This window comes from Aythya ferina, assembly GCF_964211825.1.
Source record: "Aythya ferina genome assembly, chromosome: 19".
NCBI classification, from domain to species: domain Eukaryota; kingdom Metazoa; phylum Chordata; class Aves; order Anseriformes; family Anatidae; genus Aythya; species Aythya ferina.
In genome coordinates, this window is record NC_140309.1 from 6,665,652 (window position 1) to 6,681,841 (window position 16,190).

The 16,190-nt window shown below is 43.8% G+C and overlaps 1 protein-coding gene across 2 annotated transcripts; it reads right to left on the bottom strand.

The window, feature by feature from the left end:
- Positions 1–455: 455 nt before the first annotated feature.
- On the bottom strand, positions 456–15,213 carry LIG3 (DNA ligase 3). 2 transcript variants are annotated; one of them, XM_084493065.1, is made up of 19 exons: positions 14,575–15,211; positions 13,937–14,074; positions 12,882–13,079; positions 12,288–12,439; positions 11,198–11,364; positions 10,461–10,538; positions 10,179–10,347; positions 9,367–9,522; positions 8,755–8,886; positions 7,910–7,989; positions 7,386–7,473; positions 7,129–7,206; positions 6,353–6,476; positions 5,808–5,950; positions 4,887–4,961; positions 4,130–4,276; positions 2,872–3,046; positions 1,885–1,976; positions 456–1,024 (listed from the first exon to the last, which is right to left on the bottom strand). In XM_084493065.1, the coding sequence occupies exons 1-19, from the start codon at positions 15,089–15,091 to the stop codon at positions 791–793; spliced, it is 2,943 nt and encodes a 980-aa protein (XP_084349191.1). In that variant the 5' UTR covers positions 15,092–15,211; the 3' UTR covers positions 456–790. The 2 variants fall into 2 exon arrangements, 1 of the variants encoding a protein (XP_084349191.1); XR_014684811.1 differs by lacking the exons at positions 456–1,024; positions 1,885–1,976 and adding an exon at positions 3,415–3,511 and having other exon boundaries at positions 2,914–3,046; positions 14,575–15,213.
- Between the last annotated feature and the right edge of the window lie 977 nt (positions 15,214–16,190).

Genomic DNA, 16,190 nt, shown 5'->3' on the forward strand with positions numbered 1-16,190 from the left:
ATTAATATTCAAGTACTTAGAGTAGTTCTAAACAGCTTCAGTTAAGAAGGTCTCAACTATTCTGACATCCAGATGGTAGAATTCCTGTCTCAATTTTATTAATTGAAACTTGAAGAGCAAAATTCAAGTAACTTGTTCTAAAAAACAAATACTCCAAGAGGATGATCAGATAACGTTGCACCAAATGTTGTAAGGAAAGCTTATTTGGTACCTCATTTTTTAATACGAAACCCATGCAGAAGTATAAACTGCTACTGTATTATAGATCTGTGCTGAATGTTACAAGACGGGGAAAAATAAAAGTCAGACCAGCTGAAGGATGTGTCCTTTGTGTAAGTTGTAGCCATGCAGCACAACTATCCTGGCACTACAACGTACAGTTTCAAATATTTGGTGGTCTGGTATCCTGTCCTGATAAGAGGAGAACCTTTAGAAAAGATGTCCTGACAGCAAAGGAGAAGCTATTTCAGTTTTATTGCTTTATTTATAAAAATACCCAAACTTTAAAAACCCACGGAAATGAAACCAGCACCTAGATATTAAGTGCATTGGTCTACATTATGGGCAGAAAAATGGACTCAGCAGTAGTGTCCCTCAGAGTTGTTTTAATTAATTCCATATAGCTGCTATGGATCTTGAGAATTACCTCTGATGGACTTGAGCATTTCATTTCCATTACATCCCCACAGAGGAATCTCACCCTTTCTTCCACCTACCTAGTTCTCAGCTGTTCCCTTCAGGGAGTTCCTGAAGTGTAGCAGTGTTAAGACCAGTCAGCTGCCCCAGATTGCTAGCATGGGGCTACCAGTCTCCGTTTGCGGATGCATTCCCAGATCCATTTGGGAGATACACGCTTAGCACCAGGATTCTCATCAATGTCCCCTATAACATGCGTTGCTGAGGCTGTGTCAAACTCTGGCACAAGATCACCATCGTAGGCTATGAAGTAGCGACGGATTTTGTTGAAATCCTTCACCGAGGGCGATAGGTACAGCTTCACACCAGTGAATATGTCCAGCAGTGTCTGTGTATTGGGGAAGAGGATGGAGAAACAAAGGTTGATAAAACACTAGATTGGTCTGGAAGTTACACTGAGTTCTTTGAGGCATGAAGAAGTCCACTTGCAGTCCCCAAGGACAGGCCTGGGATTAGAACGATGTCTATAAATTAGACTTTGGCCTGCTGTTGAATCATACAGAAGACTAAACACCCATACAGCTCCTCTGAAAGCTGGATGCTGCAACTGAGTAGTGCTTCCCTTGCAAAGGGGAATTATTATCCCATTAGCAGGCCTTGCAAATGCTGCCTTTACTGATGATGTTGATGTGGTCCAGTAAGCATGATCTTAATGCCTTTGCCCTTACAAGCTGATGCTTCTTAGTTAAAGTGGGAGAACGTTAACAACCCTGGGAGTGGACTTGCTGTTTACATCAAGTAGCAAATAGCTACTCCAAGCTTATCAGATAATTACAGCTCTTGTGATTCTTAATCCACTCCCACCATTTGCTGCACAATGAGCTAGAAAGGATGGTTCTCTCCCTTTACAGCTCCCATCTCTTCTATATGTAGTACTCTAGAGCAGCCACTCAGCAATCACAGCACATTGCCTTTGTAGAGCAGGACATTGTTGGGTGATGAACAGAGCCTTTAGCGTAACAAACCCAGTTGTGTCAACTTTGCAGGTAGGGAAAAACAGCTGCAGAAATCGCTTTCCTCTACAAGAGGGTGCATTGTTGCTATTTCTGCCTTAACGTTTCCTTTTAATTTAGGGTGCTGCTTTGGAAAGATTTCAGACTTGCCAGATGGAAGGCAAAAGTGAACAGACAATCGAAACAGCTTCAACTTCTTCCCACCCCAACGTGTTTGCTTCCTAGCTGTCCCTACCTTCTTTCCATTGTCATCCATCTCAGATGCTTTTCGCTTCTCTCCTCGTTTCTCCTCTGGCTTTTGAGGGGATTCAGTGATTGCTTTAGTGCCTAAAAACAAAAAATTGTCTTGTGATCTTGCTTAGATACTGTCTGTATATTAACAGTAGGCAGAAAAGAACGAGGATAGAAAAACATAAAAGGCAAATTTCCCCCCCTTTCTGGGAAATCTGTGAATTAAACCATAGCTAGTAAGACATGTTTATCTGCTGCAAATTGCCCAGGGCACCTTCCTGCCCTCAGCACCAAAAGACTACACTGTTGTTCAGCTTTCTGTCTTGCTGTCACCACACTTTCTTTCTGAGACTGCTCATAAATTTGATACAAGTTATTCCCCAGTGAGCACACTGGTGAAGCAAATTCGTTTCATGTCTTTGCAGTCTAATACCTGGAAATCCCCTCCAGGTGTCCTGTTATATGTATGAACTTCAAATAAAATTAAATACTGTTTCTTGGCCAAAAATGTCTAACCAAAAGGCACGTGATCTGCAGGAACAGGAGCAGCAGGTTTGCTGTTCAGACCAGTCTTATACATTCTGTTAAGGACCTTGATCTAAAGATTAAAAGGGACTGCAGTCCTAAAGAAATTACACCAAAGTAATTCTGATACTAACTATAACTGAGGCTCTACAAAGGTCAAGATACCTTTTCTTTACAGCATTATTTCAGAGAGCTTTAATTGTCTGAATGAGTTGCCTGAGCACCAACCTTTTAAACAGCATCATCAGTCCTATCAGTCCTGTTGCATCTTTTCCCAGTCTCAGCACAACTCAAAGCTGTGGCTATTCAGCCCATGCTATGAATAACACCGGCCAAACCAGGGGTCGAATCAGCTTTGCTTATTAACCCTGACATGCACGTAAAAGCTGCCGTGGGATCCGCAAGCATCTCACAGAAGGCAAATAATATATCCTGAGGCTCCTCTCCCTGGGAAGTACTGTCTTACCTTCTGGCTTCTTGGCTTTTGCAGGTGACTTGCTTGGGGGAGTTTTAGTAGTCTTGTGTGGTGTGGAAGACCTGGAATTTCCCTCATTCTCTCCACTGCTGCCAGCCGTGGACTCTTCTTCCTCCCCAGCAACAACACTGAAGTCAGCCTTTTCTTTGGAGAGTTGGTACAGCTCCTGTCCCACCAGAAACAAAGCATTACCTTTAAGCCATAGTGAAATCTCAGATACTGGACACGAGCAGTAATGCATCTGATCCTCTTGTTTCCCTTTTTTTTTTTTACCCCCCTGAAGTGTTTGTGCTTATGTTTTTTTCTTCCAGCACCTCTTTGTAGCCATTTTTCTGTCAACTATGTTCAAACTCTCTGCTTTCCACCCAGCTACTTGCCATTAAGGGAAGCCATACATATTTTCACCACCTGTTACAGAGCAAGTCAGACTAACTCTTCAGTGCCTGGCTCCCTGTACTGAAAAACACACAACACCCATTGCCCAACACTCAGGCAACAGTCTGGCTGAGGGTATTTTACCTTTCTCTCCCCTACCTGCACAGAGAGCCAAAAAGATTGCTGGACAGCAGATGGGCTGAATCACTCCTTCCTTCAGTGGCGTAACAAGCACTTGCATCTGCTGTCAGTATCCCTGTAGGCAGTGTGAAGACAGCCCAAATGACAATAACTAGACTGAGAACAGAGCTCATCAACAGCTGACTTACTGCTGGGGATGGCAACAAGCCAACCGGTTCCTATCACTAAAGGATGTATAGGAGCCGTGTGGGGTGGGTGCTGCAGCAGGGATCCAGGCAGGCTGCCGTTTGGCCCCTCTGCCATGGAACTGGGCCAGGCTACCCTTAGTCACTTCCCAGGTGCCTCCCCCAGTGTAGGCAATTAATGGGAAATGGAATGACCATAACCACTTCAGAGAGTAAGATCAACTCTTTCAGGAAGGAAATTCCTCACCATGAAGGCTGTTATAAGAGCTGATACAACTATCTGCCAGCACAACTTTCCTGAAAGTGCACAACACAACCCAACAGCTCAAGAGACTCAAGAGGCCCCATGAAAATATAAGATTCACATCAAAATAGTCCAGGAAGCAGGCTGAGCCTAGAACAAATAAGAAAATGTACCATGCCTTTGGAGACACTAGTTAACAGGTGTTTTCATGACATGTCCTATCAGAATTTGTCTTTTAAAATACAGACTGTTGCCAGAACTTATTTGTGGACATGCTGCAGACAAGCACACCACATTAACTCACCTTAAGCTGCGGGAGGTTGGTGGCTGTCTTCCAATCCTTATCATCTCGAATGCGGGTGCAGCGAGGGAAACGAATGGAGATCCCATCTGCAGTGTGGGCTTCTGCTTTAGAGAATTCAGCTCCTGTGATCTCCCATACTGGGGCTTTCTAAACACAGTATTAAGGAAGAAAGTCACATCACATTCTTGTGCTCTCTCATGAATCTGTGTTCCTCTACTTCCAAAAGAAACAAAAACAAAAAACACCCCCTCCCCCCCAAAAAAAAAAGGTTTTACTCCCCTCCCAAAACAACAGAGTTCTTTAAGCACCCTCTGGGCACCTTGTTTAGAAAAACTTCTATTTTCTTTCTTCCAATGACTCAGAGATCCTCAGTCAATACATAATCCAATTTATAAATAGCACGTTTTCTGTCAGACATACATAGCCCAAAGCATACTGGTAAATTTAGTAAAAAAAACAATAGCAACTTCTGGGTTACAATTGTGCTTCATGCATTTTAACTGTGCTTTAATTGCTTATTTAAAGTAAGTTAGTTCACTTCTGGGAAGGATTTGATGCACAAGTGTTTCCCAGAGGTGCTGGAGGTATGATTTCCTCATGAAGCTCTCAGCATCAAATGCACATGCAAGATTCAGATAAAAAGTTGTGCTTCATTTCCTGTTCCAAGCTTGTCACTGTGAGTCTTCAATCTGTACACTTACAAAAAGTAAGTTGATATATCAGGGCTGGAAAACAGTCATTTAATGTCAGCACTTACCTTTGGATCTGGGACAATGAAGTCTGGATAGTAGATTTTGTTAATTTTTAGCCAGCTTGGAATTTTACTGGGATCCTATTAAGAACACAAAATGATAGCACTTATGATCATGTACGAACCTAGTCCTACAGAGGAGGTTCCTGAAAGAAAATGTGATAGCAAATTGGCAAATATGTATTTCATTGCTTTTGTATGGATGAAACTTGCTGTAGCTTGCAGTGCAAGGTGCGTGGAGCTTCAGCAGTTTCTTTCATCTAGAGGATCACAAAAATTTCTTGCAACACATCTGTCAATTACTGTCATCCCAAACATAAAACCACTACCATGTTACTCTCCAATTGTAATTCATATAAAACCAGACATTTTTCAGAATTCTACAACCTTGATGCAAATGGCCTTCAACATATCAAATAAATACTAAAATTCATCTGCTTGTATGTCAGGTCTTGACAAATAAGATTTGTCACCTTTATCAGTCACTCACAAAAGAAGTCTAACTCCAACGTTTCAGGTTATCTAGCTGCAAGACAACAGCCTGACAAGCATCTCTCACTTGCAGCCCCATCTAGTGACTGTCTTCACCGATTGCAGTATGCCAAAAAAATGGTACTTGCGCTGCTCTTCCCAATAAAACTTTGGGCAGAAACCAGATGGTGCCTGGCTTCCCACTCAATGTCTGAGTACAAATCTCAGGCAGTGCATCATCTTCAGGAGATGGCTGTACCTACATCTCAGTTCTCATGGAGGTTTTTAGAGCAATTTACCCAGTTGAGCTGTAATTGAGACACTGTTCAGTCCTGGCAGAGCACTTCAGTTCTGAATTTAATCAGCACCTCAATTGCAGCTCTGCAGGAGGAAGGTTTTTACTAAGTCCCTTGCCGAGCATTCCTTTGATCGCCTCCATGCCAGAGACCATCTCACCTTGCTGATCTTCACCATATCCAGCTCTGTTTGCAGACGGGCCAAGGTGGCATCGTCATGGCCACCAGCACACTTGGTCACAGTACACCACTTCTCACTCTTGGGATCATAGCAGCCCATGAGGAAAATGGACATCATCCCACCTGTAGGAGGGGAGAGCGCAGTAGTTCACATCTTCTACAGGATAAGCCACAGCTTTTTAAAGAAAAAAATAAAGAACCAAAACTGTTTTTCATCTTTGGGAGCTGAAGGACCTTGGGTTTGTGATGGCTTCACAGCATCAGCACATACACAAAGCTGAACAGAGAGACTTTGTGCTGCATAAAAGACCAACCCAAGACCTAATGCTTTTCTGTGCAAACTAAGCCACAGTGAAGTCAGGCAGCTTGCGGTAGCCTGGGACACGATGGGCTGTGGCAGACAGTAACTGTGAGAGCCAGTCTTATGGTAGGAGTCCAAATGCTACAGGAAGCCTGGCATAGGAAAAAGCTTGAGATTCTTCTGAACTGACAGATCTCTGACTCTAACTAACTCCAGAGACTTACCTTTACTGCCTTGCCCATAGAAAGCTCCCAGCACCACCAAGTCTGCTGTGTCAGCCATTGCACCCTCATTTAGGTAGTCCTTTTTCACTTTCAGCCAGTGCCGTTTTCCTGGTTCATAATTACCCTGTGCAAAACAAGGCAAGAACCCCTCACTCAGAAAGCTACCCATCAAACAATGATGTCCTGTCTCCTCAGATGGCCCCTGCTTTTATTCAACTTAGCAGTATCAGAGCACTGAAGTGCTCAGATATATAAGGAGCAACTTGGACTGGATGTCAGCACATGCAAGTATCCAGAAATGTTTCAAGGATGCCCAGCCTTGTATGATTCATCCATAGACCTCCAAGCACTTCACAGAAGTGGTGATTCTCTGCTTTGCTCAGTGCAGTCACATGACTAGCAGCAGAGCTGTAATTAAAATGCAGTTCTATTCACCAGCTCAGTGATCTGCCTGCTGGACCATATCACTACAGGTGCATACAAACAGACATGATGCTTCAAGAAATTTCAGGGACATCAGGAAATTCAGAGAGGTGGAGTTCTCTCTAATGACAGAAGACAGCCAAGAGAAGAACAAAGAAAAAGTAATACCAAAATTCAGGAAAGAAATGACAGTAACTGAGATTCAGGTAAAGTTACTGCATGTTCCCTCAGCATTGTTTAAAACCTCTTAAAAGCAGAAAAAGGCTCAGATCAAACCTAAATTAAGTACGGAGCACTCTGTTTTTACTCCCCGATTCCCAGCATACACCAGTAAAGAATAAATATGCACTTGCCTTTATATCTTTCAACACCAGTCCTTCCAGTCCTTCACGGATGACTCGGGTGATCATATCTGCCAGATCCGAAGCTTTCTATAAAGGAAAGGAATTACGGAAAGACCAAGACTGTCAAATTGCTGTGGTCATCAGGCTTTCTACTTGGAAAATGTGAAGATGCATGAACAGAAAATACTCTGTACTGATAGGCAGTGAAGTACTAAGACTACAGCCTATGAGATCACCATATGTACTGTCTTAATTAACAGACTCACTGTGACATGCTTCATCTCTGAGAAGAGGATCCGGTTGGGGATTTCAACCATGTTATCATGTAGAAACTTGCGACGCTCGCGCAGAGGCCTAGAACACAGAGATAGATAATTAAGGATACGCAATGAATTTCAACATGAAGTACCAGTCGCATAACAGTGAGAAAAGTTATTTAAATAACTAAATGATTTATCCTGCAGAGTTCTAGAACAGACAATCAATTCTTTTAACATTCCTCCAGGAAAAAATATAAAAATAGAAATCTATAAGAAGAGTGTGCTTAGTTTCGGAGGACATGAGATGAGCTGAGTACTGAACCCCACTGAGCTCAGCTGAAATACAGTTACTATAGCGATGTTCCTTAGCACAGCAAGGATTACCCCATGCTGTCTTGAATTTACAGGGGTAAATGGGCAGCCTTAACACATGAAGTGAACTGCTGCTTCTGCAGTGGTAGCATATTCCAGCAAGTTCATGCTGGGAAACTTGTCAGGCTACTTACTCTCACACTGTGCCAGACACGTACCTGTCCATCAGGCTGATGTCATTGAAATAGATGCAGTCAAATACAAACAAGCAAACATTGGCGTCTTGGAAAGCAGCTTTCTGCAAGACAATTAAGATCAATTAAAAGAAATCTGCACTCGTAGCAGCATGGAGTTTTAAAAAATCACAGAAACAAAAAAAGATGTATTTTTATCCCCATAATCTTATAATCTTTTATTTATAATAAGCATAGGCTTCAGATTTAGACCAAATGCATTAGAGCACAAAGAAAATAAAACATATTAATCTCCTATTGACAGAGAAATAACAAATACAAATGACTTCGGGCAAGCTAACATCCATCACTACTGCTGCAATAACAACAACAACAAAACAAGCATTCCAGAGACTTCAGATTAATGTCTCCTTTAACTTGAAATACTTACAGTTTAATTGTCACTTTACTGTCCTCATCCTAAATGCTATTTAATCTAGACGTTCTTATATGGACTACACATATATCTGCATCATTCTGTCCTCTCATCTGCTATATATTGCTACGGGCAACTATAAACAATGACAGAATTGCAAGATCTTCCAAGGTTTTTTTTATTTATTTTTTTCTTTTTTTAAATCTTGAGCTGAAGTTTCTTGCTATCTTGCTTGTGATTAAGTTAATATCAAATCTATTGTATTATAACAGTACCTTTTCTTTAATATCAGGCTTCTCAGGGATCTTATTTTTTTCCAAATTCTCTAGTAAGCACCAGATCTCTTAAATTAGCCTGTGATAACAGAACACATGCTAGTGTGTTTAAGTCAGCAGAATAACAGCCTTACAGCCTCCAACTACAAAAAAGGATTCATTTTACATTTATTTTTTACCTTATGCACACCAAGAGTCCCAAAAGGAAGTGGCTTGCCAGTTTTGTTATCAATTAGAAGAACTTCCGAATCCAGGATCATACTTTGCCCGCCAGGGAAAGCCTGGGGGATGAAGTCCTTAAAATGTGCTACCTTGAGGGAGAAAAAGAGAGAGAAAAAAAAAAAAAGATGTCTACTGACTGAAGAGATGGACTCACTCCAATGCAGATGTTCTCTCCAGCAGTGTCTGAAGCATGTGTATGCATATCTGCACTAACTTTACTTTCTACTACAGCACGGACTACTAGCGCAGTCTATAAATAGAAAAAGGAGACGAACAAATATAACAAAGTCATTCAGCTGGCATCAAGTCAACCCAAATGCACTGCACAAAGAGGACTTGAAAGCAGGTAAGTTAACTGTAGTTTCAAGGCTTAACGGCCACCAAAACAAATTGATTACAGTTCTATTAAATGTTACTTTTCCAGATTCAAGTATCTGCAGAAATTAAACAAGAAATCCTACAACAAAAGGTATCTTCCTTGCCTATAGGTACTTGTGAAATTCAGTCATGTTTATGGAGGAGAAGGGTAAAATCTGGCACAAAAGATGGGGCAATTTATAGGTGCTTACTTTGTGAGGAAGGACAGGTTTGAGGCTCCGGCTGAAGTAGCTGAAGTGATCTCCATTTTTATGGACCTGCACTCGCTCACCATCGTATTTGATCTCCGCATACATGCCATTTGGGCACTTCTTCATGGCGTACTCAATTGACTTGCAGGCTTCAGCCTTAGAAATATGGAGAGAGAAGTTCAAAATAAATTTGGCTGACATGTTTAGGAACAAAGCTACTCTTACCTAATTTCATGAATGAACAATGAAGTCCTTTTTACATCTTTCTGTTCAGGGTTTCTGATATCCAGTCCAGATTTTCCTTTTCTTAATTAGTCATTTACTTTACATTGTCTGAATATGCTCAGTAATTATAGCTTTTCAGTGTTTATCTCCTCCAGATAAGAAAGGCACAGAACTTGCACCTTTAGGTAGGAGTGTGCTTAGCTCAGAAGTAGAATATTCAACTCCTGTTTGTTCAAACAAAAAATAAACAAATCTCCAATCCAACAAAAAGCTTACAGCATTTCAGAAGAAAGGACCAACTTCTGAGATGATAGCAAAGAAACCAACAAAGGAAAGTCACTTGTGGACTGAAATCAAGTCAAGATTTAGCTTCTGCAGCATCACTGAAACTGCACTAAATACTGGCTCCATGGTAGAAAACACTTTAAAAATGTCATTATCCCTAAAAATCAGCATTACACCATTAGCTCGCGCTACACTTAATCACTTGTCTACTGATTCCCAAAGGTGACAGTCTCTGACAGAGTCTATGAGAACTCCATCTCTTCCTCTGCAGTAGGTCACCATTGCGGGGGAGCCAACATTACCAGCATGGGCTGCACTGGGGTCATCAGGGAGGCCTGCACACTGAGGGTTCGCTTCAGGCCTGGCATCTTCTCAGCCTCCTGCTGGTTCTTCAGGACTCGCTCTACCACATCCTGGAGGTTGCGTGATGCTTTGAATGCCTCGTAAGCATTTGGATCCAAAGCATCCAACCTTTAACAAATCAAGGACAGGAACAAAACATATCAATCTTAGGTCTGCTGCTCATGGCTTATGAGGCTGATGCCCACTTCTGCTTTTATCTCACAACAAAAGGTGGGACTTACACGTGCTTTGCACCAGCATTCATTTTCAGGTCATGCTTAATTAGCCTGATGATGCATTTCAGGTCGTTGCCAGTACATCTGAAGTGAGAGAGAAGATTCAGACATAGTAGACATTCATCTGCACTACTTTCCAGCTGAAAAAAGGAAACTGGGCAAGGCCTCCATAAAAAGAGGTCCTTCCCTTCTGCAGAGTTTAAGCTCAAAGGAGTAAGTATTTTATTAGTGACACAGAGGCACAGGAGTACACAAAAGGCATCTTCACATTTGAATGCCAATATTAATTTTGCCTCTGTGTTGAAATGCTTTCCAAAGTTGTTAGTTAACGCATCAAGAGTAAGTTTAGTAATACCCTCAGCTTCAAATCAACACAAGCTATGTCAGACCAAGAATCTTCAACCTGTCTAAATGGCTCAGAGACTTTTCCCAACTTACTTAGGAACAGCAATTTAATTTACAGCTAAGTACCATTAAGGCAGTTTTGCAAGCCATTTGTTTAGTACCGATACAATGTCTTGACAGACAAGGATGAAATTCTCTCTGTGATGAACAGGAGCCATACAAGTTTCTCCATGCTGTTCAGAGATCAAGGAGTCAATCAAACCACAGATAGTGGCTTACACATGTGAAGTTCAGTTTCTGTGGGTTATGACTAGTTTTTCATCTGTTCTAGTCTGTGATGTATTGATAACCACTACTAGTTTTAGTCTAAACCTTCAGAGGCTGTTTATTTTCCTTACCTGCGAGTGATATCGTGCAGCACACTTTGCTGGTCATCTTCCTTAGTAAGCTTTGATAGCTGGATTAGGAACTCATCTACCTCTTGGATAGTCAGGAGACTTTTAGCTGCTGGAGGACAAGACTTGCTCTGTTCAAAGAAGAGGCGTATGGTCTCGGAGACATCTCCCTATCTCCAAAAAGAAAATGAGGGTCAGAGGGTCTACACGTAGAGAACAGTTAAGACACCACCAGTAAGTAGAAAAGGGCACGTACATGACGCTCCAATTGCATGAAGGAATTGTAACCAAACATTGGAATGAAGTTGCCACAACACAGGGTTCATCTTTTCAGCTATTTCACTTGCAAAAAAAGTTACGTAAGAGCACCAGTATCACCTCATTGCTGCCTTTTTTTTTTTTTTTTTTTTTTTTTTTTTTTTTTAAATTTACACTGCTGCAGCACCGCAGACCCTGTATTTCCTCAGGATAAATCCTCTTGTAAAGCAAAGAACCTCAATCAGTCTAGTGAAGTCTCTAGAAGGCGGTATATACCAAGGCAATAAAGATAAGAGAAAAAATTATATTCATTAGCTAATTAACCAACTTTTTTCATCTTGCAATGGAATCAGAAGCATGTATAATCAATTACCAATTCCTATGCACGGGAATTAAATGCACACATCCAAGCACTGGCAATAGTACAAACCTAGCCTAATCCCATAAGCCAACTTGAGCTCATAGGAACAGGTCTGTTAATTGAGTCAGTTTTTGATATCTGTGATAAAAAAAAGCAATATAAAACATTTAAAAAGAGAAATATACTAGACAAAGCAGGTGCAGCCTGATTTGCCTAGATTTTTTAGTCTTGCTTTTTAAAGAACTTGCAGGTGAGTTCAAGTCTTGCTTTCTGTTCAAATGTTATTTTCTAAAGCTTCCAGGTGGCAGAAAGCTCTATGAAAACTGCTAAAACAAACAAACCGGAAAAGATTTACTGTCTCCCACTCTAGCAGTTAAGCTAACAATCTTTCATGTGGGGGAGGGGGGGAAGAATACAATTTCCAAACCAGGGGACTGAACAGCACAAATGAAGAGAACTGCTGTCTGTACTCACCTGCTCCAGGTCCCGGATCATTTCCTCTTGGCTGCAGTTAAAAATCCTACTAAACAGCTTTACAATCTGCTTATCGTTCAAGTTGTAAACAATTTTAATGACGCCTGGTAACAGCAGCTTAATGGTCAGGTACACGTCACCATGAAAACCATCTGGAAAAAAGCACACACCATTAGAAACTGTCACAATTTATATTCATCTACAGTTGGTTGTGCTCATTAGCACGTCTGGAGAAAAAACAACACAGCTGGGGCTTACCTGTTCCACCACGTTGTTCTGCTTTACATGAAAGGTCATTTCTCAGGAGAAACACCCACAGTTTCCCTCCAAATCTGATTTCAGCACTAAATTTGATGGCACTTACAAACATTTGCCACTGTCCTGGCCTGAGTCATTCTTATCTGATCTGAATTTGTTTTTCAAAAAACAGTTCATGTTGAAAACTTAATCCGCATCTGTTCAGAAGTCATCACAGCTAACAGCTTGGACTACAGAGTAATCAGATTTTAATTCACCCTTGCTTTTGCAATAATACTTGGAAGTTTAATTTTGAGAGGGCTTTCAGATGCGGAAAATGACATGCAATAATCATACCTCCTCCAGTTCCCTTCCGCAGGAAGTCCTGGATGATCTGTGTTTTCACATTGTAGCTAGGCTTGTCAGCAACCATGGCGCAGAGCTTCCTGAACTCTCGCAGCAAGCAGTCCTTGTGCTTCGGATCACTTTTTTTTGCAGACAGGCTAGACTTGTGGGAAGAGTTTGCGGGGACATCTTCTGAATTCTTTGGCTTGGCTGGACGAAAGACAAATTTTATTTTATTTTTTTTTTAAATGTACATGGGGAGGACTTTGAAGATGAGGGCACCTATGCCAGGCAATCTGAAAAGAACTATCCCAATACGGTGACAAAGCTTTGGAACTGAATAATGAGGTGCTGCATCAAAATTTGTGACCTTAAATTTTATTTATGTTAAAAAATCCACATTTTTTTCCCCACTGTTCATACTCTTCACAGTACACCAGACTTTTCTGGACCTTAATTCTACCAAACACTATTAGGCCTTGGTGAAAAGGAATTCCTGCTGGCAGACGCTTCTATTTGATTTCTATCTTATAGGTCTTCCCCCTTCACAGAAGCATGTTTGCCTAAGATCACTGCTAAAACGCAGGAAAAAATTTCAAGAACTCTTTTGTTGACATCTGTCAAGCACTTGTCAAAAACAAGCTGGTGATCAAAATAAACAATCGCAAAACAATTTAGTCCACTAGCAATAGAGCTGAGCCTGGTTCCCCACAGGTTTATATTCCCCATACCTCCAACTCTTCTTCTACCTGGGCTATCTTTAGTCTGTACCCTCACAATTCGACTGAAATTAGCCAGTGCAGAAATAGTGCTGGAGTCAGTCTGATGATGTGGGTTATTGCATTAACTGTGTTTCCTTGGGAATATTAGAAATGCAAGCATCGGTCCTTTTAAATCTGACAGCCTACAAAGGCAGTCAGAATTTTTGGCAAACTTGATAAAAAACATTTAAAACTAAACCACCTTCTACAAAGCAAAAAGTGACTGAACTAAGTCAAGTTAAAAAACTTCTGACACTGGTATTGGAAGAAAAATATTTCTCAGAGTCAGTTTCTTTTAAGTCCTACCTGTGAAGCCAGAGAACTTCTTCGGATTGACAGCAGCTAATGGATCCTTTGAGGGACTGGTTATTTGTCCTGTGGGAGTGAGCTTAGCTTGGACTGTTGCTTTTTTCTTCGGTGTAGTTGCAGCCTTAGAAGTAGCTTCTGTAAAACAGCAATGTAAGGGTTTGATCCAGCAGTCAGAAATAATCTCGTACATCCCTCAACCTATACAAGATATACTTGTATAACGAGTATAAACACGTCCTAAAACAACTGGGGATGGAGGAGCATTTCACAGACGGAAGTTAAAAAACTACATAACTTACTAAAAAGATGAAAAAAGATAAAACTGGAGCAAAACTGATGCTTTCTTGTGACGTTTACCTGAACCTTTAAGCATCTATATGTGGAATAAGTCACTGAGACTTTCTGCACAGTCAGTTGTGACAAAAGAAATTACAAAGTGCGATTCTAGAAGTGTCTACTTCTTTGCTTTGGGGTAAGGCACAGATCAGACACAGCGCACTACCCACCTTTTTATAAGATCATACCAGCAAATCAGCAAGGATTACAGGGTAAATGCACGGCCGTGTGGCAGTCGGTGGCACGTTTTAAAACCGAGCAGGGCTGAAAAGCGGCGCAGGCCCTGCCTCGTGCCTCACCTGCGATGTGCTTCTGGATCAGCTCCTTCTCCTCGTCCTGCAGCTCCTCCCAGCCCTCCAGGTCCGTGATGTCCTCGATCTTCTTGGTGGTGGCGCGGGCCTTCTCCAGCTTCTCGAACATGCACCTGACGTGGTACCACTCCTTCATCTCCCCGCCGGACTCGGTGAAGGGGTTGGGCACGATCTTCCCGATGCGCACCGTGCCCTTCACCAGCTTCTCCTTGCACTTCTTGCAGCCGGCCGTGCCTCGCTTGGCGTAGTCCACGCAGTACCGCTGCTCCGCCATCCCCCCCCCCGGGGCCGGCCAGCCCCCCGCCGGCCCCTCGACCACCGCCGGGAGCCCCCCTCGGGCCCCACCACCCCTCTCGGCCCCCGGGAGGCCTCCGGAGGCCCCGCTCGCCGCTAACCAGCCTCGGGGGCTGCCGGCTGAGGAGAGCGGCGGCCGGCAGAGGCCGAGGGCCGCGCCGCGACCGAGCAGCCGGGCAGCCTGGGCCAGAGCCCTGCCGCCAACGGGCATCCGGGCCCCGCCGGCGGCGCTGCGAGGGGCGGGGGGCGCCCGGGGCCGAGCTCGGTGCCCGGCGCTCCCCTCACGGGCCCCGCACCCGCCGCGCCTCAGAGCCCCCCAACCGCCGCCGCCGCCGCCGCCGCCGGGCTTCCGTAGGGCGCAGCGCGCATGCGCCCCGCCGCTACCGACAGCCCCTGAGAGGCTCCCGGCGCTTGGCCACGCCCCCCAGCAGCGGGCCCCGCCCCTCCGCCTCGCGCCGCTTCCCGCCTCCGGCCCCGCCTCGCGCCCGTTCCCGCCCTCGGCCCCGCCTCGCGCCGCCTCGCGGTTCCCGCCGCTGCTGGCGCTGAGGCGATGCCGCCACGCGGGCGGCTGGCGGGGGCCCGGCGCCATCTTGGTGCGGGTCTGAGGCGATGCCTCCCGGCCCGCTGAGCCTGCTGAGAGCGCTGCGCCGCCTTCGTGCCGGTTCTGAGGTGCTGCCGGGTCGCCGGGGCTCCTAAACGGGTCCCCTGGGAGGGTTTTGGTGTTTGGGGTTGTCCTGGTTTCAGTTAGAACAGAATTAATTTTCTTCCTAGTAGCTGGTGGAATGCTGTGTTTTGGCTTAGGATGAGAAGAGTGCTGATAACACCCCGATGCTTTAATTGTTGCAGAGCAGTGCTTATACCAAGCCAAGGACATCTCAGCCTTTTGCTCTGTCCTGCCAACAGGCAGGCTGGGGGTGCAGTAAGAGCTGGGAGGGGACAGACCCAGGACAGGTGACCCAAACTAGCCAAAGGGGTATTCCATACCATCTGACGTCAGGCTAAACAATATATTGGGGTGGCTAGCCGGGGGGAGGGGGCCGGACTGCTCGGGGTTAGGCTGGGCATCAGTCAGCGGGTGGTGAGCAATTGCATTGTGCATCACTTGTTTGTACACATTATTATTACTTTCCTATTATCACCATTGTATTATTATTATTATTGTTATTATTATTTTTGTTATGATTATTTTCCTGTCTTATTAAACTGTCTTTATCTCAACTCACGGGCTTCACTTTCCATTTCTCTCCCCCGTCCCAGAGAGGGAAGGGGGAGGGTGAGCGAAGGGCTGCGTGGTGTTTAGCTGCCGGCCG

What these genes read in the sequence shown, in the direction of transcription:
- LIG3 (XM_084493065.1), bottom strand. Translation starts at nt 15,091, where the DNA reads ATGCCCGTTGGCGGCAGGGCTCTGGCCCAGGCTGCCCGGCTGCTCGGT. An exon ending in GGACTCTTGGTGTGCATAAG is followed by an intron (nt 7,990 to 8,754) that starts GTAAAAAATAAA and finishes ATTGTCTTGCAG; the next exon opens with AAAGCTGCTTTCCAAGACGC. An exon ending in CAGAGATGAAGCATGTCACA is followed by an intron (nt 7,207 to 7,385) that starts GTGAGTCTGTTA and finishes TTTCCTTTATAG; the next exon opens with AAAGCTTCGGATCTGGCAGA.